The 26,548-nt window shown below is 36.1% G+C and overlaps 2 protein-coding genes and 1 long non-coding RNA gene across 9 annotated transcripts; 2 read left to right on the top strand and 1 right to left on the bottom strand.

Annotated features, from left to right (window-relative positions):
* The first annotated feature begins 3,842 nt into the window (after positions 1 to 3,842).
* On the top strand, positions 3,843 to 5,248 carry LOC141632787 (uncharacterized). The gene is made up of 2 exons (XM_074445300.1): positions 3,843 to 4,056; positions 4,395 to 5,248. The coding sequence occupies exons 1-2, from the start codon at positions 3,843 to 3,845 to the stop codon at positions 5,072 to 5,074; spliced, it is 894 nt and encodes a 297-aa protein (XP_074301401.1). The 3' UTR covers positions 5,075 to 5,248.
* Positions 5,249 to 5,824: 576 nt separating this feature from the next.
* LOC141627010 (uncharacterized) lies at positions 5,825 to 6,976 on the bottom strand. Its single transcript, XM_074440531.1, has 3 exons — positions 6,951 to 6,976; positions 6,450 to 6,722; positions 5,825 to 6,366 (listed from the first exon to the last, which is right to left on the bottom strand). Exons 1-3 carry the CDS (start codon positions 6,951 to 6,953, stop codon positions 5,986 to 5,988), a joined length of 657 nt encoding a protein of 218 aa, XP_074296632.1. The 5' UTR covers positions 6,954 to 6,976; the 3' UTR covers positions 5,825 to 5,985.
* Positions 6,977 to 9,279: 2,303 nt separating this feature from the next.
* On the top strand, positions 9,280 to 15,222 carry LOC141633380 (uncharacterized). Of its 7 annotated transcripts, none has more exons than XR_012538148.1 (7): positions 9,280 to 9,536; positions 11,196 to 11,260; positions 11,558 to 11,711; positions 11,807 to 11,953; positions 12,053 to 12,315; positions 12,865 to 12,922; positions 14,864 to 15,222. It is a non-coding gene; the product is annotated as an uncharacterized LOC141633380 (long non-coding RNA). The 7 variants fall into 7 exon arrangements; XR_012538150.1 differs by having other exon boundaries at positions 9,281 to 9,536; positions 11,626 to 11,711; XR_012538149.1 differs by having other exon boundaries at positions 9,281 to 9,536; positions 11,618 to 11,711.
* The last annotated feature ends 11,326 nt before the right edge of the window (positions 15,223 to 26,548 follow it).

Raw genomic sequence — 26,548 nt, 5'->3', positions numbered from 1 at the left:
CTCAGCCTTTTATTTTGTTTAAATCTCAACCATTCATCATTTTGATCTAAGGGCTTACAATAGGACTTATGGACTCAACCTAAAAGGGTGGACTTACATGATCCCTTCTCTATATATATATATATATATATATATATATAGTGATAAGTTCTTCTAAGTCCTTAATATCTTTTGAGTCCCTAAGTCTTTATTAGGGCCCTTGGATTAGAAGAATGGAGAGTGGAGATTTGCCTAGTTTAAGCCCATTATAGGCGTGAAAAAAAAAAGGAAATAGGGTGAGCAGGAAAAGGAAGGGCTGTGTCAGTACAACTTGCTATTACCCACTGTGCACACACAAACACATGCATAATCACTCAACAACCTTCCTCAACACATTTCTTAGACATACTCCACCAAAACACAATTTGAAAAAAAAAATACTCATCAGACTGGCGAAAATTGAGAGCGAATCCTACTTTCTTCATTTCCCATCTTCCTTTATCAGCTTCCTTGATCATCTTCCATTATTATCCTTGAGCATCTTCCATTATTATCCTCGAAGCTGAGAGACAAACAACAAGACCAACGTCCAACGTAAAAAATGACGGATTTGCAAATGGTTCCATTTGGCCATGGTAATGATTGGATTGTTTATTTTTTATTTTCTTCATGTTAGTTTATATATAATATTGTTTTGAGTCCTTAATATCTAATATTGTTATGAAAACATTAGGTTAGATATTAACAGTTCTTTAAATATGACGAGGAAGTGTTTTTGAAGCTTGTTTTTTATTATGTAAAATCTGTTAAACTTCTCCATGATGGAAATTAAACTCTGTGAATAATAAGTTCAACATCATAGTGTCAGGCTTGAAATTTATAACAGTGAATTCGATGAAAGTGTAATCTTAACTGCAAAAGGTGTGAATGTAAGCCACCAAAGTATTATTGTAATTAGTATGGTAGAATTGAATTTCAAAAGTGTAATATTTGTATCTTAAATTAAAATTGTCAATATCGTAAGTATAACTTATAAAACTGTAATTATATGTGATAAAAGTATAATTTTAACAGGTAAAAGTGTTATTGTAAGAGACGAAATATGTCAGTGTTCAAACTGTAATTGTAATAATTACAAGTATAATTGTAACATACAAAAGTGTAATTATAACAACCAAAGGGTTGATTGTAACAGAAAAACTGCAACTTTATAAACTATAATTGTAATAATAAAAAGTATAATTCTAACAGATTGGACTGTAATTTTAACAGGCAAAAGTGTGATTGCAAAAGACAATTTCTGACGAGTTTTTAAAATGTAATTCTAATAGAAACAAGTATAATTGTAAGAAAGAAAAGTGTAATTTTAACAACCAAAGGGTTGATTGTAACAGAAAAGCTGCAACTTTATAAACTATAATTGTAATAATAAAAAGTATAATTCTAACAGATTGGACTGTAATTTTAACAGGCAAAAGTGTGATTGCAAAAGACAATTTCTGACAGTTTTCAAAATGTAATTCTAATAGAAACAAGTATAATTGTAAGAAAGAAAAGTGTAATTTTAACAACCAAAGGGTTGATTGTAACAGAAAAGCTGCAACTTTATAAACTATAATTGTAATAATAAAAAGTATAATTCTAACAGATTGAATTGTAATTTTAACAGAGGCAAAAGTGTGATTGCAAAAGACAATTTCTGACAGTTTTCAAAATGTAATTCTAATAGAAACAAGTATAATTGTAAGAAAGAAAAGTGTAATTTTAACAACCAAAGGGTTGATTGTAACAGAAAAGCTGCAACTTTATAAACTATAATTGTAATAGTAGAAAGTATAATTCTAACAGGCAAAAGTGTAATTATAACTACGAAAAGTCTAATTTTAAGAAATATATAATTTGAACAAATTTATGGGTTACTTTAAGTTGTTATGAAAACAATTGATAATTATTACGCTATTGTCAGATAATATTGAGCACAATGGAAAACAAAAGCCGAACGAAGAAGAATTTTGCAAAGATGTTGAAGCTAAGTTCACCCCGTATGTTGGTCAGGAATTCCTGGAAATAGAGGAAACAGTGACATTTTATAGAATTTATCTTTGTTGCTTGTGGTTTTGATGTGCGTAAGTACACAACTAAGAGATGGCGTGGAGGCGAGATCAAATCTAAACTGTTGGTTTGCAACCGGGAGGGGTTCAAACAGAAGGGACAATTGGAGTGTAGTGGCGGCCAGGACTCAGGTAGGAGACACAAAGTCAGGCGTGTTGGTTGCAAAGCGAGGATTAGGCTGTTCTTGATGAAGGGGGAATTACGAATTGACAGATTCCACAGTGGGCACAACCATGAACTCGTATCAGCCAGAGATAGAGAGTTCCAAAAGTTGGCATGCAACATAATGAGACTATCACAAAATGATAATCCTTTATAATTCAAGGGTGAGTTAATTAAAATTACACTTGTCTTGATTGAAATTACACTTGTTTATGTTATAATTTCACAGTAATTTGTTAGAATTACACTTTTGTCAACTAAAATGACACTTCTTGCGTCTACAATTACATTTTTTCTTGTTAAAAGAACACTTTTCTTTTTTTGAACTTATACATTTGTATCTGTTTTCTCTATCAGCAAGAGATAGAGAGTTTCAAAAGTTGTCATGCAACATAACAGACTATCACAAAATGATAATCCTTTATAATTCAAGGCTGAGTTGATTGGAATTACACTTTTCTTGATTAAAATTACACTTTATTTTGTTAGAATTACACTTTTGTCATCTAAAATTACACTTTTTGCGTCTACAATTACATTTTCTATTGTTAAAACAACAATTTTCTTTTTTTGAACTGATATATTTGTATCTGTTTTAATTATGTTTTTGATGAATGAAATCTGTAAATCTAAAAGATTGTCATTAATCAACAGCTGAAGATAGGAGCTACGAAGACGTACAAAATTCTGAAGGAACATGTTAATGGGTTTGAAAACATCGGTGCTAGTTTGAATTCTTTTAAGAACTTTCACAGGGATGTGAAATGCTACATTCATGAACGGGACGGTCAGATGTTCGTGGACCACTTTAAGGAATTGGCTGTTACTAGACCAGGGTTCTTCTTTGACTATGATGTTGATTCTGACGGTAGCCTTAGTAAAGCTATATGGGCGGACGAGATCGCTAGAAGGAACTACTCAGTTTTTGGGGATGCAGTGTCATTCGATCCGACGTATTCCACCAATAAGTATGACATGTCATTCACACCTTTCACGGGGGTTGATAATCATAAACGGTCGGTCACTTTTGTGGAGCGCTTGTTGCTCATGAAGATGCGGACTCGTTTAAATGGGTGTTCACCCGTTTCTGGGTGCGATGGGTGGCAAAGAGCCTAAGTACATTATCACCGATCGGGATCTTTGGTATTCTTAAAGCGGTGACATTGGTGTTCAAGACAGCGCGCCACCGCTATTGTATGTGGCATATCATGAACAAGGTTCCAAGCAAGTATGGAATGGCGAGAGATGATTATTCAGTGTTTCTAAAGAAATTGAATGCCATAATCTGGGATGAAGACATTGAACCGGCAGAGTTCGATGCAAAATGGGAAGAAATTGGCAGGGAACACAATGTTAATAACATTGGTAGTTCCAAGAAATGTTCGCTAAAAAGGAGGCGAGTGGGTTATGGCTCATTGTAGGGACCTAGATATGGGAGGTGTTATGAGGACAACCCAAAGATCAGAGAGCGAAAATAGTTTTTTTAAGAGATTTGAGAGTAAGTCAGGAACATTAGTTGAGTTTACGATGCGTTTTGACAGCGCGATGGAAAGCAAAAAGACACACACGTAAAGCAGTTGACAATTATAATGATACGTTTCCCTGAAATATCAACGCATCTAGCTATTAAAGTGCACGGGGCGGAAGTGTACAGTCATAAAGTATTCGAGGAATTTAAAGAAGAGGCCAAGTGGTCAATTGGTACTTGTAAAAGTAGAGGATTCACTGAGTGTGGCTCTTTAGAAGTGACCACTGTAAGAGATGCAAGCAGGGAGAGAAATTATGAGGTCACATACTGCCCAGGTATCATTCTCAGTAGCATTTGTTTACTAAAATTATACTTTTATCCGTTAAAATTATACTTTTGTTGATTAGATTTACACCTAGGGTTGTTAGAATTATACGTTGGGTTGTTAAAATAATACGTTGGGTTGCTAAAGTTATATTTTAATCAGTTAGAATAACACTTTTATTGATTAGTATTACACTTTGGGTAGTTAAAATTACAAATTGATTAAAGTTATACTTTTATCCGTTAGAATCACAATTTTATTGATTAAAATGCTACTTTTGTGTTTTACTACAGTCACACTTTCGTCTGACTGATTTAACTAACATATTACTTTATAATGTTGAACTAGATACACTGAAAGCCACTTGTAGCTGCAGAATGCTTGAGAGGAAAGGCATCATTTGCCGGCATGTCATATGGATTTACTCATCAAACGGAGTGAAGATTATTCCAGAACAATGTATTGTTAAAAGATGGTGTAAAGATGCAAGGTTGTCTAAAATGTTCGATAGTAATGGTGAAGCAACTGAGGACATTGATATAATAGATGGAAAACAGATTGCGATGTCAGTAATGTGGTCGGAGATTCATCAGACAGTTGGGTTGCTCATGGGCAAATTGAAGAATGATGTCGAGAACTTCTCGTGTCTAATTAGACAGTTTAAGGAGAAACTCTCACCATTAGGATCACCATTGAATAAACGTCAACAGTTGGAGAAAATTCTTGGATGTTCTCCTACTGAGGAGATAACCATTTTGCCGCCCAAGAAATCCAAGAACAAAGGGAGCGGAAAGAGAATGTTGTCGAAGAAGGAAAAAGCAGTTGCTTTGGCAAGGAAGCCAAAACGTATGTGTAAAAACTGCAAGCGATTAGCTAACCATGACAAAAGGAACTGCCCTAACCCATTCGCAGAGCACCCGCCAGACTCGCAATCGTCAGAAACCTCGTCGGAAGAAGAAGAAGATGGAGAAGACGAAGAAGAAGGAGAAGAAGACGAAGAAGATGAAGAAGCAGGCATCTTAGAATAATCAATTTAAGACGTAATAAGTAGTGCAATTTTTTGGGATCTCTACACAGAATACGAGGTACAACATGATGTTTCGTATTGTGTTTAGACATCAAACTGCCAGGAAGACAACTGGTCGCCGTTGGTATTACAATGTATTTTGATGAAGTTATTTAGTTAGAATTACATTTTTCTATTTTAAAGTTACACTTTTGTTATTTACAGTAACACTTTTTTGCCTTAGAATGACACTTTTCTCTGCTGCAATTAGACAATTTGTTAGTTAAAATCACACTTTATTCAGTTAGAATTACAATTTTCTCTACTAAAACTACACTTTTGTAAGTTTAAATATTTTCTTCAAAGTATGTAATTTTAAGTTAAAAAATGTAATTCTAACTAAATAATTTGTTATTTACAGTAACACTTTTTTTAAGTTAAAATATGTAACGCTTGACTATCATGACAAATTTTGTTCTTCAAAGTACACAGTTATTACTGCAACATCTTTCAGATAGGTAAAACAACATTACTATCTTTTCATAAATAAAACTACTAAAATGACACTTTCGTCTTTTAAAATTACATTTATATTTTATGTAATGTAAGGTAAATGTCACCGATATGGCCTGTTAGAATTACACTTCAAGGTTACAATTACAATTTTGTGTATTACGGTCCCACTTTCTTCTGACTGATTTAGCTAACATATTACTCTATATTGTTGAAGTAGATACATTGAAAGACAGTTGTGGCTGCGTCTTGCTTGAGAGGAAAAGGCATTCTTTTATAGAATGTCGTAAGATTATTTACACAAAAAATAACTGTCTACATTAAGTTTGCTAACAGCTGCAAATAATACAAAATATGAAATAAGTGTTTACATAGCCAAGGGAATATTCCAACAAAAACAGAACTACTAAATTAAGGTTGTTATTTTTTCACATTGGGACGGGGCTGTCTACGCTTCTGTTGTAATACCTTCCACAGTTTGTCCTTCGTGCTAACAAAAGCTTTGACCTTCTCGAGCACACCTTCGCGCAAAATGTTCATGTCTGCCAGAACGAGGGTAGCTACCAGCTGGATCACCAAATAGCGCCGTGATTTCTTCTTCTCGAGATCTTCATGCTGAAAAGGAAGACCCTCGTATAAGAGCATCGCCATCATGGTGAACAGACCCGACTCTGGTTGGTTGAGAGTTGGTGACATCCCGCTGAAAGGTATCTGGCGCAACACATAATTAGGAATTTCCCGTGCCCTAGTGTTCTTCTTTTCCTTATCCCGTGATTCTAAATAATCACTCACTGCGCTAGACTGCAAATGTACATAATTACCCTATAAAAACTGATTGAACAAAAAAGATAGCATTCGGAAGAAAGCGATCGAAAATAACTTACAATTAAACGCGCTGCTTTGCCAAACTGCGACTTCTTCAAGTCAGAATGCCTTTGCCCGTCCAGCAAGTCGACTGTATTTGATTTGTGATTGATACAAACGCATGCAAAATGGTCGTTAATGCAGAACGGGACAAATAGCAAGTCTGTTTTCAAGTTAACGGTGCGGTCGCTGTCGACGATGAAGGTGTCCCAGATCTGGTACAGGTCGTCATAGTTGCTGTCTGATTGTGTGCCTGGTTGCTCAAACGTCCCGAGCATACGCAACAGTAAATCCTTGAAAAGGCAATAGTGAACATGATTACTGTGTTTACATTGTCACCTAAAATTACACTATTGTCCCTTAAAATTACACTTCACACGTTAGAATGACACTTTTGTGGATTAAAAGAACTAAAGTGAAACATTCACATTAAAACGCTGTAACTAAGAAAAGTGACATTCTAAGCAACAAAGGTGTAATACAAGTGGACATAAATATTATGCAATGATAAATGGAATTACCATGTGACGTATACCAAAGAATGACATCCTCATTTGGGCGCCATATTCCTCCTTCTCCAAATGGTTCATCAAAATCGACCAGCACTCGATCACATTTAACGACATAAGGTTTTCAGGCATCAAGGACATAATGTCTTTTCTCCGAAGCGTTGCGTGACGGGTGTACCAGACCAGCTGTTCACTGCACTCCGTAATATTAAAGATGTCGTTAATTAAAGTAAAATAAATGTCAAAAATAATCTGAGTATCCTTGAATAAAGAAGGCGTTAATTAAGCCAGCGTGACAGACCGTTCATCATAAGTGTGGTCATCTAACAAGCAATAGTCGGCTACATGCTTCCTCCTGTTTTTAATATCCTTGATTAACGCCTGATTGCCCCGGAGCAGCTTCGACACCACATTTGTGTTGAGACCACCTCTACCACAGTCGAGAGAGCAGCCCAACCCGTCCCCCTTTCCACGGGGATGGCTCTTGACGGCTGATAGCGCTTGACCAGATGGAATGCGCATGGCAACCGGCGTCACCTCCAGAACGGGCTTTTCAAATTCAGTTACGCGAGCACGTTTTGTGGACTCCGGCCCTATGTCATCATCTGTTTTCCTCTTAACAGCATTCAACTTTCTTGTCAACGGATGTCCAGCAGTCGTTTTGAAAAAACCAACCCTGGTCAGGATATCTTCTCTGATACTGTTAATGTCACAGAGGACGAGTGTTGCAGCAATCTCAGCACGGTACAAACTCATAGCATCCTCTTTCCCGAGGTCACATTGAAAAGGGCTTCCGCGGTAGAACATCATATGTAGCATCATGAAAACACCACAGTCATTTCTCGAATACCCTTGACCTTGCCAAATTTGAACTCAATGTTGACAATCTTGAACCCGCTGACCTTTGCCCCCTTAGACAGCCCTTTAGACACCAAATACTTCCCCATTATATTTGCCTGGACACAAAAAAACGTCATTGAGTTAACGTAGTACGACCCACTAAAATTCGTTGACTTTTAAGATATCAGCAAAAGAAAAGTGTGATTGTAGCAGCACAAAGTGTTATTTTAACTAACATAAGTGTGATTGTAGCAGAGGAAAGTGTAATTCTAACAAAATAAAGGGTTATTTTAACAGGCAACAGTGACATTTTAACAGAAAAAAGTGTGATTTTATTAGACAAAAGTCTAATTGTAGCAGCATAAAGTGTTATTTTAGCAACAAAAGTGTGATTCTACCAAAGGGTCAAAAGTGGGATTTGTAGCAGAATAAAGTGTTATTTTAGCTTACAAAAGTGTAATTCTAACAAAATACAGTGTTATTTTAACAGACTACATTGTAATTTTAGCAAAGAAAAGTGTGATTTTAGCTGAGAAAAGTGTAATTCTAACAAGATAAAGTGTTATTTTAACATACTACATTGTAATTTTAGCAAAGAAAAGTGTAATTCTAACAAAAGGGTAATCAAAAGTGGGATTTCTCCAACCAAAAATGGATAAACTGTAATTTTAACAAAGAAAGAGTAATTGTAGATATCGGCCACTTACGGAAATACGCGCTATCCCTCCGTAAGGGAGCGTTTCTATTGGGTCATCGTACTTGCGGTTGTCGAGGTAGTCAATCTGCTCGGTGAGAAAGTTGATGCACACGCAGCTGTAGTGATCACCGTCGCCGGATAAAACGGGAGAAAGATCGCACCATGTGTTGCTAAGATCAGAACAATTAAAACTTAAAAACCATGAGACAAGATTACATGTTTTGTTACCTACCATGTCCGTATCAAGCTGGAATGGGGCACGACACATTTCAGCCCATGAATCCCAGCCACCAAAAATGTCTTCGTCTTTGTTCAACACTTTCCCAAGCTTTTGAGCGTCCCAAATCATAATTGCAGGGGACTGTAATTTGAAAAGTGTTAAATGCGTGAACAGATAATTAAAAGAACTATTTTATACAAATAAAGTGAGCCTTTAACCAAAAAAAGTGTTAGAATTAACTCAGAAGGGAGATGTTAAAAGTATAATTTAAACAATCAAAAGTGTAATTCTAACGGCAAAAAGTATCATTTTAACGGACAAATGTGCAATTTTAACATACAAAACCAACGTTTTAACTTTAAAAAGTATAATTCTAACGGACAAATGTGTAATTTTAACACACAAAGGTAACATTTTAACTTACAGTGTGACTTAGTCCAAAGAAAGAACGGGATATGTCCGAAGGTTTCATGATGTGGTTGAGTAGCAAGCCACTACTACAAATCCCTTGCATTGATGACACTTCTCTATTGATGCTTTTATAAAGCGTCGACCGTAAATAACCCTCCAATTTTTGTTTTTTGGAAAACCCGTCACATATACTAAATAGGATGGTGCAATTTTCTAAATTCACCTAAAACTGCCCGCTAACATCTTTACTCTATCATCACGCACCGCTACTACATACTCCATTTCTTCAATAGATAAAAAACCCTAATCTTCAAAATACACGATTTTATGATTAATTTTTCGTTCGATCATCATCAAAGATGATTCAAGCTGCCAATCGATTCTAATTCTTCAACCACAAAGACGATACAATCTGCTTATTATATCACAGGTATGGTTTTCTCATTCATTTTCAATTAGTTGTATGTTATTGATGGTAATTTTAATTGCTTTAATCCGGTTATGGGCGTTCTTCCTAATTTTGATCATCAACAAAGATTATTAAGTTATTGCTTTGGGGACATATTCAGATAGTTTGGTGCTTGGTAAGATTCAGATAGTTCGGTGCTCGGGACATAATTCTGAATTTGATTTCATTCTTTGTTTAATTTTGATTCTTATTTTTCGTTTGATTTTTAGGTCAATTATGAAATTAGGGTTTTTGTTTGAATTTTTCAGATTCAAATTGGAGTTGTTAATTTGGGTGTTCAAAAGGGTCATGTTGTATTAGTTTTAGCCCCTAATTCAATTCATTACATTGTAGCGTTTCTTGGTATTGTTGCTGCTGGTGTTAGCAAAGGTGTGATATTGACACACAGGAATTTCATTGTTGCTGCACTAATGATTACTTTAGATGAAGAGGCTGAGGGTGAAATGAACAATGTTTACTTATGTGTAATTCCTATGTTTCATGTGTTTGGTCTGGCCGTCATTACATTTTCTGAATTATAAAGAGGTAGTACTGTAGTTTCAATGCCAAAGTTTGATTTTGAAATGATGTTGAAAGCAATTGAGAAGTATAAGGTGATACACTTATGGGTGGTTCCTGCTATTATACTAGCATTGGCTAAGGAAAGTGTAGTTAGTAAGTATGATTTGTCGTCTTTAAAGGAAGTAGGTTCTGGGGCTGCTCCCCTTGGGACGGAGTTGATGATTGAGTGTGCAAAGAAAATTCCTCAGGCTAGGATAGTTCAGGTTAGTGTCTGCGGTTGGTGCTTCTGTGGCACTTGGGCTTTTTGGTTCAAATTCATTGACATTAACCATAACATAGTCTTCATGAACCGTCTCGAGTTTATTCCACTCAACTGCCGCTGTGCGGAATCAAGGTAAACAGTTTCTTGGTTCGAAGAAGCCAGGGAAATTAGATATACAACAAATGTGTCTGTTAACTTCAAATGTGTATGTTAACTTCAAAGTACAGAACATCAGCTTGAAGTTGGATATCAAATAGCTACCGCGAAAGTATCCCTCATATTGTTTCTTCTACTAATGTGTCTGTTAACTTCAATGGACTACTTATTAACTGCAATTGGTCTGGTGAGATAAACTCTAATTTATATGGTGCTGCAAATGTTAGGAGCAATTATCAAAGGTTCTAGTAACAGCATGGTTTTCTGCTAAGTTGAATAAAAATTCTCTTACTACTAAGTTGAATAAAAATTCTCAATAGTTTTCCCTCCAAAAAGAATCTGGTTAAATAAGGAAACAAAACTCTTTTTATTCAATTATTATCTTTTAATTAAGATATAATCTTTAATCATTATAATCATTTTTTTAACTAAATTATAATCTTTTAGTTAAAATAAAACAAAACTGGTACAAGGCTTATGCGTTGTAGAGTTGTTGCAGCCTTATGATCTGTTGCTGACTTATTGCTAGCAGCCTGGGACTACCCAAAAGGCTGTCTGCCCGACTTTTATTTCGGTTATGGTGCTCAGTTGTGCACTCTGATTTTCTTTTTTTATAATCTTCACCGAATGAAAATCTGTGTCAAGAAAGCGGGTTATATGTTTCCCTTCAGATTCTTATCTTTTTTGTTTATGTTTTGTAGTTACAAAGGATTCCGTTCTGTTGCGACAACTTCAGGAAGGACATTGTTGTGATCTGGTCTGCAAGGTTATTCTCCTTTCATTATGGTGCTTTCATCTGTTTTCTTCCGCTCTATATATAATAAGGCATTATAAGGATATAAATCAAAGTACATCCTGTAAAAAATTAAAGGATATAAGAAGCAAAGTAATATTGGAATTTGTATTTCTACTAATTGTAGATGATTGATTAGTGTCTTTGAAACTTTGTAAAATATGAATATAATGCCACATGTATGTATACATATCTTAAATACTCAAATTCCTGTGCAAATATTTATCATGAAGTCAGTCAGACATTTTTAACGTTTCAGTTTTCTTCTAGCAAAATAAATAAAAGCTGAATACTTGGCTCTTGACTGGTGAGACAACTTGTCATAAAAAGTTCTTCAGGTGGCTCAATAACTGGTGTATCCGTCCCCAACAAGCTTTGATAGAATCCCAGAAAAGCTCCCGCAACAGCCTGCCTGCCAACACAGGTATTCCCATCTTTGTCCAGTATACTGCCAATATTACCTCGTATTCTCCTTTCATTTATCCTAGAGTAAAAATATTGAGTATTGTCATCATTAAGTTTTAGATGTTGCACTTTCGCCTTTTGATGGAGAGTCCTAATATCAGCTCTACGCAAGTGAGTATATACAGCTGCATATTGCTTCTCCTGCTTCAAGAGAGAAGCATCACCAGGATTTGATTGCAAAGCTAGCTGACAAGTATGCAAGTCAGTTCTAGCCAAACTAACTTTTTCTTTTAGATTTCTAAACTCAGCCCTATGTATGTCTTTGAAGATAGATTTCAAGGCTTTTAACTTCTAAAACAGGACACCAATCTTACTACCATAAACAGCGGCATCCCAGCTAGCTTTCACACAACAATGGAATTGAGGGGAAAGGGCCCAACAATTCAAGTATCTAAAAGAACGAGTCAACCGAGTCGGGCATACTAACCATGATGGGAGAGTGGTCAGATATACCTGCTGGGAGGAAGGTAGCAGCAGAAGAAAGTGTATCAATCCAGTTCTGGTTCACCACTACTCTGTCCATTTTTGCCCAACACACTGAAGCATCTCTTTTATTTGTCCAGGTATAAGTGCACCCCGTGGCAGGGTGATCAAATAGCCTACTAGAAACCTAGCATGTGTACAGGTCCTGCATCTCAGAATAGTGAGCTTGAGTGTTACCAAACCTTTCCTCATCCCTCAGGATAACATTGAAGTCCCCCATACAAGCCCAAGGACTATCCACAGTAGAGGAAATACGAACTAAATCTTCCCAAAGGACTATCCACAGTAGAGGAAATACGAACTAAATCTATGAAAATTACAGAGTTTGGTTTTTGTGTTAGTCTAGTAGAAGTGTCTAAAATATTGGCTGATTGTATGCCTATGATCTGAATTCTTGCTTCCATCTACATACCATTTATTTCTGGGTCTTAACTCTTGATTTTCCCTGCTCATTATTCACCTATAAAAATAACTAAGCCAGAAGCATACCTTATACTAAACCAGCACCATTAGCAGCATAGTTTTCTATAGGCCTCCCTCCATAATCCATGAACTGTCCTTGCTTCATTTTCACTGCCATGTCCAATCCCGAATTCTGGACTGACTCACTATATTGGTTTCCATTTCAGATAGTTCGGTGCTTGATAAGATTCAGATAGTTGCTGCTCGGGACTATTCAGACACTTGGTATGTATCAATATTTTCTCTTCTTTTCAATTTTTCTCTCCAAATGTTTGTTTTTGTTCAGAACATGCGATTTCTGCTTGGTTTTAATTTCATTTATGCTCATATTTTCATTTTTTTTAGGTGTTTAATGTCACGATTTTATGATTAATTGTGCTGTTATGATAGTGACGATGATTTATTTGATTAGTGTGTTAATTTTGGGGATTATAGACAGTTCTTGCCTTAGGTAGGGTTTAACGATTTTAGTTTGCATCTGTGGTGTTGTTTGATAACTGAGACTTGAGATAGCATTTGTGGTGTTGCTTGGTAATTGAAGGGTGGAACTATTGTTTTAAAATTAACACTGTTTCATGTGCCCTTGCTATTTCTAGATGTCCCTTTGTGTGTTCTAAACATTGCCTGAAACTTGGTGAGTTGCAGACCATGTGGTGATAGTATTTGAGGATAATCCAAAGGCTATTCAGGTTTACCTGTGTACAGAACTAAGAACTAAATTTAAAGTGTATTTAAATAAGCACATTACCTTCCGGTAGTGCAAACCTAAATAACTAAAGAACATAATGCTACAATACTTGATAATGATCCAGCTCTTTCCGTTTCGATGCAGATGGCGGGTTCCCCCACCCAAGTTGTAATACCCTTCCGCCCACTATTATTGCAGATTACAACTGCCTTGACTTCCACCCCTCAAAAAATACACCCTTGTTGGTGAGGATAGAAATTATGTGGTACTTTCTTTGTACAATTTGGTGAAGGTTAAGTTAAGTGAGCTTTTGGGTTTGTCTGCATCTCCATTATGAGTGTATTAGTATTACCACCAGGTCTTAGTATAATGTTTATGACGGACGTATCGTGACAATATAGATCACAGGTTTAAAATCCCCCTTCCCTATTTATTGTACTGGCCAGCTGGCCTTGCGTCTCATTTGACACCCAAGATATTACTCACTACTTCATATGTTTGGGATTTCATGGTCTGTTTTCTTCCTTAAATTCGCCCCCTGACAACGAGATTATGGGTTTCCTTGAGTATAATTTGTATAATTCATTTGCCAATTAATTCGACTTTAATTTGCTTGGCTATGTGTATAATTTGTCGTATTCATTCGACCTGACCAGAATGTTTGAGTTAACCCCTTTCAGTGCCATAGAATGCTCAGTAGGTGAGTTAGTGACCTTTACTTGTCAATTGTATGATTTGGTTTAGGTGAGTTAGTAGATAGCTCAAATCGTATGATTTGGTTTAGGTGAATTAGTAGATAGCTCAAATTTCTTGGTCTCCTTGTAATGTGTTTCCAGATCTGTATGTTTTGTTCCGTATTTACGAGGTACCGTGAATTTAACTACCCATTTTACCAAAATTACCGATTTCTTGGTATGGTGGCTTCTCATTCTGTTGGCTGAGTGGATTAGTAGGAGGATTACACAATTCTTTCGTCTATGTTTTAGAAATTATAACGAGATTTGTTTGTTCGAGTTTGTTAACTCTTCTCATAAGAAGAAAAAAAGGTGGTGTAGGGACTAGTCAGTATTTTGTGAGTCTTTTTCTTACTGTGACATTTTGAAGGATATTTAGTGGCGTGATTTTGTCGAAGGAGGAGTTTCTTGGAATGTCAAGGGACAAACGGCGTAGTGATTTTTTTTTTACGAGTAATGACATCTGCCTCTTTCATTGAATCTTCTTTAGTGAACACACACTGAATCTAATATTGTCCTCTAATCAAGTTTTTCTTGCGCTATAATTTTCCGAGATTGTGATTGTTTTTGTGCTTTATTGACCTGAATCTAATATTGTTTAGTAGTCTCATCCTCTCGCTAATTTTCTCTCTTCTTACCTTTCGACGGGTAATTCTATTCAGCACAATTTTGAAACATTTTTGTGAAGTGTATATGTACTAATCAAATATATTCATATAAATTATATTTTCTTTGCCGTTATAGGTTTCAGATTCATCAGATGGTGATGATGCGCCTTCAAATGTTGATTGAAGATGCGCCTTCATATGTTGATTGAAGTCTCTGTGATATTGCGCCTACATGATTAAAGCCCCTACCACATTCAAACTACTGGATCAGTGTCCTTGTCTAGCTAGTTACGTAGCATTTTTTACGATTTTTTGGACTTTTACTATCTTCCGGATCCCTTTTGGTATTTTTGATTTTGTCGTACTAAAAATTACGTACTAGTTTATATTAGTTAAATTGTCAATGCTAGCTAGCTATAGTATTTGTGATGGAGACGTTATATGTATCAAACATATAAATATTTATAAAAGTACGTGTGTACGTTATTAATTATATACGGAGTACATTTCATTTATGTTTTATTTTTTATGATTTAGTAATGATAGCTAGTAGTACTATATTATTTATAGGTGTATTTAATTAATCTCTACGTACGATTTTATCAAAAATCAAAAAGTCGAAATTAGACGGTGACAAGAAGAAGTGTCAATATATGAATAGTTGACGCTTAATTCCGTCTCATCGACTGACACATAAAACCATCAATAGTCGCGGAAGACGCTTAAAAGCGTCACATTTATTGACAATTAAAAGCGTCAATAGCCACCAAAGACGCTTAAAAGCGTCAATTTTGTTGACAATTAAAAGCGTCAATAGTCTATAAAGACGTTTAAAAGCGTCACATTTATTGACAATTAAAAGCGTCAATAGCCACCAAAGACGCTTAAAAGCGTCAATTTTGTTGACAATTAAAAACGTCAATAGGCCATGAAGACGCTAAAAAATGTCATAATTATTGACTAAAAAAAGCGTCAAAAAATAGTGACGGCCCAAAATTTGACGCTTTTATAAAGCGTCGATAAAAAAAAATTGACGCTTTAAAGCGTCGAAAAACGCCTAAAAAAGCGTCACCAATGCAAGGTATGTGTAGTAGTGAGCACCAACCATCAATAACACTGGTCATGATTTGCTCCCCAGGGTTCAAAGTTGCAATATCTTCCCGGGTAATGAAATACCACTCGCTGAATTGGACCAATTGTTCCCTACAACGAAAAAATGAAATTAGCCAACAAATATATATATAATTAGCAATGTTAAGAGGCTCTTGTAAAGAATAATACACTTACAACTCGTTAAACACGCCCGATCGATTGAACGCATAGTCAATCACATATTTCAATCACTTGAACATTGGCACTAGGAGCTCCCTGATGAATGCTAGGTTTTTCGTCGCAAAGCACAAATCGGGATTAGGTGCCCCACAATCAAGAGAACACCCAAGGTTCTCAATGACGTGATCCATGCATGGTAAGGGCTCACTCGAGTGAAGTAAAAAAGGATGGTAGCTCAGATCACCTGTGAGGGACGACGGGACCGGGATAGGAATGTCAACGTTCTCGCTCTCGGAAGAACGTCGGTGATACCTCTCTTCTCTCTCGGTCCCTTCCGAAGACTTCCGGCAACATCCTCAATCGCCGCATCGTAATAAAAATAGTGTTATTTCATCATCGGTAAGTAAGTGTAATCGTGATGAGAGAAGAAAGTATAATTCAGTAGACAAAATTATAATTCAAACAAAATTGAGTGTTATTTTATCACAAATAAGTGTAATTTTAACGACAAATAGTCTAATTCTAGAAGACAAAAGTGTAATTGTAAGCTACAAAAGTATATTTTTAACTTAAAAAAGTGTAGTTTTTAGTAGAGAAAATTGTAATTCTAACTGAATAAAGTGTGATTTTAACTAACAAATTGTCTAATTGCAGCAGAGAAAAGTGTCATTCTAAGGCAAAAAAGTGTTACTGTAAATAACAAAAGTGTAACTTTAAAATAGAAAAATGTAATTCTAACTAAATAACTTCATCCACGGCATTACCTCCGTGATCCTTTCAGTGAGCCCCATCCACTACCTTCTCTACCACTGTCTGAGAACTTATATCCAAATTTGGCTCATCATTATTCCAACCCTCCTCATTTACAGTCGGCACAGATATTGGGTGCTCCTCGAACAGCGCGTTTACTTCCGCAGAAGAATATACAGTGCTTGTCCATTCTACGTCCATAAATTCCTTTGCCTGCAACGCATATACATATTCAGGCTGCTCGTTTTCCTTTAACACCCGCTCGTCAGTGGTTTCGCCTCCGCCGTTTCCTGCACCCTCTTGATAATGTTGTTCGGCTGCGCGCTCTGCATCGCATATCTCAGCAGTAGAGAACATCAACTGAGTGGCAGGGGGGGAAACTTCTGTGTTCTGAACTTCCGCCAAAGCATTATCCGCCTTCTCAGTCTCCCCGGCATCAGGCCCTCTAAATTCCAAAGATTTAGAGTCCACTTGTACAGCATCGTGTAGGGTTGCAGAAACCACAATTGAACTTGAACATTGGAGACCAGGTTCAGCATTACCCTTCCCAATCTTGTCATCATCCTTTCCCGCCTCGGCATTCAGAGCTTCACTCACATACACATCCGCTCCCGTAGTGTCGGAGGCCACATTCACAAATTCTCTTACCTCTCCAATTCCATGGTCTTCTCTGGCCGACCTTTCAGCTCGGCGGTCTGCTTCAATAATCTCCGCAGACGAAATCAGCAGTTGAGAGACGGGTGGAACAGCGTCGGTGGGCCCATCGTCCTCATTTTTTTTTCCCGCTATCTCATTATCCCCGGCCACCTGCACGTCCAGATCCATCTTCTGCTCTTCTGCGGCCTCATTTTTTTTGTCAGCTATCTCATTATCCCCGGCCACATGCACGTCCAGATCCATCGTCTGCTCTTCTTCCTTTGCAGCTGCAGCATTCGCATAGAACTTCTTCTCAGCCTCATCAAGCTCTTCTTTTGAATATATATCTTCCAGAGCTTCGCGGTCAAATTTTGGTGGTTCTTTAACAGCCACCTGCTTTCCATCTGCCTTCCTCCTTCTGTATATAACGGAAATCTCACGAGTACTACCAACATCCACGTCGGTGTCCTTACTGTACTCGTCTCTGTGACCAGTGTCCGTAAATTCAGCGGAGCCGTAATATTGCACGGCCTCCATTATCTCATTGTGTAGACACCTCCGTGCTTTCTCACTAGCTGCATCATCCGAAACAATTGACGCGGCCACCGGGCCTTCACGGTCTCTACCAAGATCTACAGTCACCTCTTTCTCATTATCGGATCCATCATCCTCCATATCATCACCGTCCTCCTCATCGCCAACATTATCAACATCCTCGTCATCTCCCTCGTCCTCATCACCATTGTCCTCCTCTTCATCATCGTCACCAACATGCTGCTCGTACCCGTCGTCATCTACCTCATCATTCTGATACTGATCACCTGGACTTTGTTGCGAGCAGTCTTGATTTCACGGAACGATTTATTCGTTCAGCCATCTCTCTGCATTTCCACAAAGATAATCCTTCATCCTTTGGCTTTGAAAGAATGATTGCGTGCATTGTAGTGACAGTGGTCACTAGGATGGTTCATCCCTCTGTTATCCTTTTGAGCGTCATGGCTGCATCTGCATACCATGAATAGAAGACAGTAGCATTCCTTTGCATCTTCAAGTAAAGCTCATGCACATCCTACATTAAAATACAGATAATTGGACAATTGTTCAGTCAAAAGTGTTCATTAAAAAGTATAATTTTAACCTTAACAACTGTAATTCTAAGGTCCAAAAGTATAATTCCAACGGACGAAAGTGTAATTGTATGCTACAACAGTAAAATATTAACTTTAAAAAGTATTATTTTAACGGACAAAAGTGTAATTGTAACATACAAAAGTATAATTTTAACTGTAAAAAGTATAATTTAAACTGACAACCTTGTATAATTTTAACTTCAAAAAGTATTTTTTTAACGGACAAAAGTGTAATTGTAACATACAAAAGTATAATATTAATTTTAAAAAATATTATTTTAACGGACAAAAGTGTAATTGTAACATACTACACTATAATTTTAACTTTAAAAAGTATAATTTTTACTGACAACCTTGTAATTTAAGCAATTACTGATTAATATCGCAATTACAATTGTAGTGTAATTGTAGTGAAAGAAAAAGTATCTTTAAAACATTAAAATAGCACTTACATCTACAGCCCGAGCTTTCAACTCCTCGTCATCATCAACACCAGAAGGGAGTTCAATCTCGATGAACTTCTTCCTGTCTGAAGTTGAAGTCACTTGTAATGCCGTATCCCTAACCACATTTCCAATGGCCAACACTTGGCTGTTATCAGGCACCCCACCAATGCTTAACAGTTCTTTTTGTAGGCACCGAGGATACTTAACCACGGACCAAGTTAGCCGACCCAAACGGCTCTTGTCAAGCTCACCATGTAGTCTGTCAGAAAGCGTCTGCCGGTCCCAGTGCTTAATGAGGGGCAGGGTGTGGCGACAACTCTCACCACGGAAATCGAAACGTTGAAAGTACGTAATCATTAAGAAGGGGATACACCCCAGCAGCGTCTGTTTATTTTCACCAGTATCTGCCGCAGCCTTCACCAAATTTTCCAGCACATAAGAACACCAATCGTACTGCGTAATCGAGTCCACATCTTCAACAGCTCTCAAAAGCTTGAAGTCAACCCCACTGTATGACGTTGGAGTTAGGAATGATGACATTGCGAGCGGAACAAACAAACTGCAGAAGTGCGGACCTACTTTTTGTATTTTTTTAAAATATCTTGGAAGACAATTCCTAAATTAATGCCTTCATTAACCCCTTTTATGTTGTACGCTTTTCGCCATTTATCTTTCAATTGCTTGTTCTCCGGCGCTTGAGAATCCTTTTGGCGGCCCGTAGGTACTAGATCAAGAGTTTTAGGACCAAGTGGTAACATAAAACAGTCATACACGTCATGCTTGGTGACCATGAACTCCTTATCCTTGGCACGAAAAATATACGATTCATCACTGAATGCTTTCAGAAAATCTTTAACGTACCCCATCGGATATGTTTTGAGCTTAAGCTCCAGAATACCACCGAAACCAATCCTCCGTACCGCATCTCGCTGTGCATCATTGAGCTTTTCAAGGAGCTCAACCAATTTTCGGCCGGCACTTGACAGACCACCTTTGCTATTTTCTTCGTGTCTGGTTTTATTTGGTTTGGCTGGTTTGGCAACAACAAGCTCCTTACTCGACTTAACAGACACCTTTGCTTTTTTTGGACTTGCGATTTACCCTCATTTCCACGACATCTGTTAACATTACTCAAAATTCATTGTTAAATACAAAAAAAAATAAGACAAAAAGAAAATTTAAAATTGTAGCAAAGATAAAGTGTAATTATAGCGACCACAAGTGTAATTCTAATAAAATAAATGGTTATTTTAACAGCAAAAATAAAAACTATCAAAGCAAAAAAGAAAAGTGTGATTGTAGCAAAGACAAAGTGTTATTTTAACTAACAAAAGTGTAATTGTAGCAGAGGAAAGTGTAATTCTAACAAAATAAAGGGTTATTTTAACAGCAAATGTGAGTGACATTTTAACAGGAAAAAGTTTGATTTTAGCTGTCAAAAGTCTAATTGTAGCAGCATAAAGTGTAATTATAGCAGCCACAAGTGTAATTCTAATAAAATAAATGGTTATTTTAACAGGGAACAGAAAACTATCAGCAAAAGAAAAGTGTGATTGTAGCAGCACAAAGTGTTATTTTAACTAACATAAGTGTAATTGTAGCAGAGGAAAGTGTAATTCTAACAAAATAAAGGGTTATTTTAACGAGCAATGAGTGACATTTTAACAGAAAAAAGTGTGATTTTAGCTGACAAAAGTCTAATTGTAGCAGCATAAAGTGTTATTTTAGCAACAAAAGTGTGATTCTAACAAAGGGTCAAAAGTGGGATTTGTAGCAGAATAAAGTGTTATTTTAGCTTACAAAATTGTAATTCTAACAAAATACAGTGTTATTTTAACAGACTACATTGTAATTTTAGCAAAGAAAAGTGTGATTTGAGCTGAGAAAAGTGTAATTCTAACAAGATAAAGTGTTATTTTAACATATTACATTGTAATTTTAGCAAAGAAAAGTGTGATTGCAGCAGCAGAAAGTGTTATTTTAGCATCAAAAGTGTAATTCTAACAAAAGGGTAATCAAAAGTGGGATTTCTCCAACAAAAGTAGGATTTCTCCAAAAAATATGACTAATCTTAATGAATATGAACATATATACTCAAAACGTTAGTTGACAAAATACAGTGATAAAAAATAACTGTCGTTCATGTCCTAAATGTGCTAAAAATAACTGGCTAATCAAAATGAAGAAACCAAAAACAGTGATCAAATAGAACAGTACATCAACAATGGTGACAAAGTACTGTGATCAAATACAGTCCAATAGCATAACAATGTCCAATAAATTAAAAAAAACGTCTAAATAAATGAAGAGAACAAATAATAAAACTGTAAAAACCCAGAAAAAAATCATAAAACTATAAAAACCCCAAAAAAAATTACCTTCTGAAGTGATTGAATGGACGACAATGGCAGTTTGCAAGTGAGCAAAGAAAATGGAGAAAAAAACGATAATAAGGTAGCAAAAAAACGATAAATTTGGGGGATTTTTAGAGCGATTTAAATCTTGAAATGAATGTGGTTTAATTTGGGGCAAATGTTTTGGGGAAAAATTAATTTTGAATAATTAAGAGATGGAAAGTGGGGGGAAGTTTTTAGGACGTGTGTGTGTGTGTGTGATGTTTTGATTGACAACCTGCTGTATGCATGCTAATACCCACCCTATGAGTGGTAGGAGGAGAGAGGTAATTATTTTAGCCATTAGAATAATATTATTAGTTGCTTTTTACTTTTAATCTAAGCCATTCAATAACAAGATCTAAGGGATGACAATAGAACTCATGGACTCAAATGTAAGACATGGACTTAGATGATCTTATTACTATATATATATATATATATATATATATATATATATATATATATATATATATATATATATATATATATATATATATATATATATATATATATATATATATATATATATATATATATATATATATATATATATATATATACGGTCCGGATCTGGTGAGGCCGTTAATTATGGCGAGGCGGCCGGCCTCACCAAATTCCTTCATTTGTGGACTAACCTCCTATTATCCATTGGGCTGAAAATTGAGGGGTCATTCTAAATCATTTCATTTAGCCCAAAATATTTTCTCTCACTAAAATAGTAAATCATAAAAAGCCCAAATACACCCTCTCTCTCTAAAATCTAACAAACAAAATCGTTTTTGAGAATTCTTCAGCAAGCAAGCTCGTCGTTCAACGGAAATTCCTCAGCACGAAAGCTCATCAATTTGTTCATCGATTGTTCGTAGATTTCATCAAAACAACATTCAACAACGTTGATTCAAGTAGTTTCAGAAGAAAATTTTGATTAATTTTCAGGTAATTTCATAATTTTGATTAAAATTGAGTATATTCATACAATTCTGTCAATTCACTCATAATTTCATGATATCAAGTTCGAATTTGATCAAATTGAACGATTTTGTAAATAGAACGTTCGAATTTGACCAATATTTTGAGCGATTTCCTTTTTCTCGGGATTTCGTACTACTTACTACATTGTTTTTGACGATTTTGCAGCTCTAATTGGTATGTAGATTGTAGATATCACAATTATTGATGATAATAGTGCTATTGAATCAGGTATATCATTTTTTATTTAATTATTGTAAAAATCTCATGTTGTCCTGGACTAGAAGGTTACTGATAAAATTTATTTATTTCTTTTTCTGTAAAGTAGAGACCCTAGTTTGTGAAACTAGAAAGGTTATTTTTTGAAAGTTGGACACTTAATAACTAATAACTAATATATACAACCTGGATAAAATTAAAACTGAACTAATAATCTGAACCAAAAACTGGACTTGTGAATCTCAGTCCTTGTCAATGTGAACCCTTCTTTAGGAATGACCTATTTTGTTCTTTTTCTTTATTTGTGATTCTCAGACCTTGTTTTGTGAATCTTAAGGCTTAATTTGTGTAACTCGAAGTTAATATTCTGAGACTTTATTTCTGAATCACCTATTCTGCTCTCTTCCTTCATTTTGTTATACTTCCTTCATTTGTGAATCACAGACCATACTTTGTGAATCTTAAGCCTTGTTTTGTGAATGTGAGATGTGACTTTGTGAACCTTTTATCTTCTTAGGTGTTGATTCAAATGTCCACAACAACAACTCAGAGGGTAGTGTGACGCCTCGTGTCGGTTGTGGTGAGGTTCCTTGCTCTAATGTTGGCTCTGGTCAGGGTGGTGAGGGTTCTACTACTATCTTAACAACCCTTATAATGCCAACTATTTCCACACCTACTACTCTAGTAACTTACACAACGGGTGGCACTGAGCAATAGATAAGTAGGATTGAAGAGAAGTTCACACCCGTGGTTGGCAAAACATTTGTGGACTTAGAGTCAGCGATGTTATTCTATAAAATTTATGCTATTGCTTGTGGGTTTGAAGCAAGGAAGTCTTTAACCAAGAGGTTTAAATATTGTATTATTCGAACAAAATGCATGGTTTGCCATCGTGAAGGTTTTAATAAGAGGAAAAGATGTCCTCCCTAAGCTGATGCAAAAACAACAACCGTTGAAACTGGTGACAAAACAAAATCTGGTGCAATAAGTGGAAATAGGGAATTTGAGAAACTTGCTGTCAATATAAATCAACTGAACGAATATCATAAGCAACTGATTATCCAAAATTCGAGATTGAATGTCGGGGCTAGTTTAACATACAACTTATGCAAGGAACAAGCAGAGGGTTTCGAAAATGTGGGAGCTACCCGTATGCAGTTCAAGAATTTCCAAAGGAATGTAAAGTGTCTACTTAATGGCAAGGATGGACATATGTTCATCTCTCGTTTAGAAACCCTCCGAGAGACAAAAGGGTTGGTATTTGCATATGAAACAGATGCTGATAGTGCTTTAACAAGAATTTTTTGGACAAATGCGGATTCCATTAGATGTTACGCATTGTTTGGTAATGCTATTTCATTCGATCTAACCTATGGAACGAACAAATATAACATGAAATTCGCGCCTTTCATTGGGATTGACGATCACAAAAAGTCAATAACATTTGGATGCGTGCTTTTAGAGCATGAAGACGATGAGTCATTTATTTGGGCATTTCAGCAGTTTCTGAAAGCAATGGGTGGCAAAGAACCTAATTACATCATCAGTGACCAAGATGCCGGAATAATAAATGCAGTTCCAGGTGTGTTTGGAATATCTTACTTTTGTGAAACTGGTTATTTATTTGGTGAATCTAGGAACATTATTCGTGAATCTTGAAGTTTATTTTGTGAATCATAGAGCGTGTTTTGTGAACACATATGGTAATTTTGTGAAACTTGATCATAAGTGGTTGAAATCATGTGCTTTGCTCTTTTCCTTATTTTGTGAATCTTAGGGCTTGTTTTGTGAATCTTAGATCTTGATTTGTAAAACACAAAGCTAATATTCTTAAACTTGGTCATAAGTTGTTGAAATTGCCTATTTTGTTATTTCTCTTATCTTATGAATCTGAGACCTTGTTTAGTGAATTTTAAAGCTTGATTTGTGATCATAGAAAATAATACTCTGACAATAGATAATGTGGATTTGTGACTTGCAGCCGTGTTCAAAAAAGCAAGACATCGCTTTTGCATGTGGCACATTATGAAGAAAGTAACAGATAAGGTTGGGAGCATAATTTGCAAAGAGACTGATTGCTTAAGTCATCTGAACAATGTTGTCTAGAGCGAGAACTTGGAGCCTGAGGAATTTGAAGAGAATTGGGCTAAGGTCATTAGCGAGTTCTCGTTAGAAGGAAATAAATGGTTGACTGGCAAGTTTGCGGAACGAGATCAGTGGATACCTGCTTATTTCAGGAATGTGCCGATGGGCAACATTTTGAAAACCACACAAAGATGAGAGAGTTCGAATAGCTTCTTCAAGAGATTTGAAAATAAATATGGGACTCTCGTAGAATTTTGGATGAGATTTGAGAGTGCCATGGACCAAAAAAGGCACAATATAAAGCTTCTTGAAACATAGAGCCACAACTCCATGCCTGAAACCCTATTCGGGTCAAACTGGGAGGCCCATGTAGTGAAGGTCTATACACATAAAGTGTTCTTCGACTTCCAAGAGGAGGTTAAATTTTCGGTAAATGCGTGTAGTGTTTATGGATACACCCCCACCAGATCCAGTAACTAACTTTGAAGTTTCAATTGTTGAGGACGCAAACAAGCGAAAGAGATATGCAGTTGAGTACAATAGGAGAACAATGGATGTCCGTTGTGCATTTAAATTGTTTAAAAGGAAAGGTATTTTATGCAACCACATCATTTGGATTTGCTCAGCAAAGTTTAAGGAAATACCCGAGAAATACATTTTGCGTAGGTGGAGTAAGAATGCACTCAGAAACACGGTTTATGATTTGAATGGAAATCTGCTGGAAAACTATGATCTTACTGGTAATAGTAAATTTTGAATGTCTCGGGTGTGGTCTGAGATTTATGCAACTGTTGGTATGCTCAAAAGAAAAGAAGAAGAGTCAGATATGAGAGAGTTTGCCAAGCTAATTAAAGAATTCCGAGAGAAGTTGGAGCCAAACCCAAAGCCTTTGACCAAAGAACAAGAATTGGAGGTCCTTCTCAACTGCAAGGCTCCAAAAGAAATCAAGATCTTACCACCTAAAGTCTCTAGAAACAAAGGTAGTGGTAAAAGGATGGTGAGCAGGAAAAATAAGGCAATTATAAAGGCAAAAAAAAACCGAAAAGGTTGTGTGCTAAGTGCAAACGCATGTCACACCACGATTAAAGAAATTGTCCAAATGAGTTTGCAGAGCATCCTCCTGAGAATCAAGTATGTATAATTCTACTCTTGTCTTTCCATTTTAGTATTACTTGAAAACGCAACTACTATTTTCTACTAATTCTTTTTTTTTTTAAAAGTATCTAATCAAGGTTTGATTCTTCACATAGAGAGACACATCGGAAGAAGAGGAAGAAGGGGAAGAAGTCGAGGATGAAGATTGATGTAAAGGAGTATTCTTAAGCAACGAGAATAGACATGACGACTGAAGAAGACAAGTTTTAAGCTCGTTTTATTTTGGTCAATGTTGTGAATCCTGGAACTTATCTTGTGAAACTGGAAGATAAAATTGTGAAACTTGGTCCCGAATCTAGCATCAAGCGTTTTTATCATTTCAGACCTTATTTTCTGAATCTCAGACCTTATCTTGTGAATCTCATACCTTGTTCAGTGAATCTTAGGGCTTGTTCTGTGAAAATTGGTCGTGGTTTAAATCATCTGTTTTGCTCTTAATTTTGTGAATCTCAGGCCTTATCTTGTGAATCTCAGACCTTGTTCAGTGAATCTTAGGGCTTGTTCTGTGAAACTTAGTCATGGTTTAGAATCATCTATTTTGCTCTTAATTTTGTGAATCTCAGACCTTATCTTGCGAATCTCAGACCTTGTTCAGTGAATCTTAGGGCTTGGTCTGTAAAACTTGGTCATGGTTTAAATCATCTATTTTGCTCTTAATTTTGTGAATCTCAGACCTTATCTTGTGAATCTCAGACCTTGTTCAGTGAATCTTAGGGCTTGTTCTGTGAAACTTGGTCGTGGTTTAAAATCATCTATTTTGCTC

This window comes from Silene latifolia, chromosome Y (genome assembly GCF_048544455.1).
Source record: "Silene latifolia isolate original U9 population chromosome Y, ASM4854445v1, whole genome shotgun sequence".
Classification (NCBI taxonomy): domain Eukaryota; kingdom Viridiplantae; phylum Streptophyta; class Magnoliopsida; order Caryophyllales; family Caryophyllaceae; genus Silene; species Silene latifolia.
This window is presented reverse-complemented; position numbering and strand designations above follow the sequence as displayed.

Coding starts and splice junctions, on each gene's coding strand:
- LOC141632787 (XM_074445300.1), top strand. CDS start 3,843: ATGATACGTTTCCCTGAAATATCAACGCATCTAGCTATTAAAGTGCAC. Junction 4,057..4,394: donor TGAGGTCACATACTGCCCAG/GTATCATTCTCA, acceptor ATGTTGAACTAG/ATACACTGAAAGCCACTTGT.
- LOC141627010 (XM_074440531.1), bottom strand. Junction 6,367..6,449: donor GCAAAGCAGCGCGTTTAATT/GTAAGTTATTTT, acceptor GTACATTTGCAG/TCTAGCGCAGTGAGTGATTA.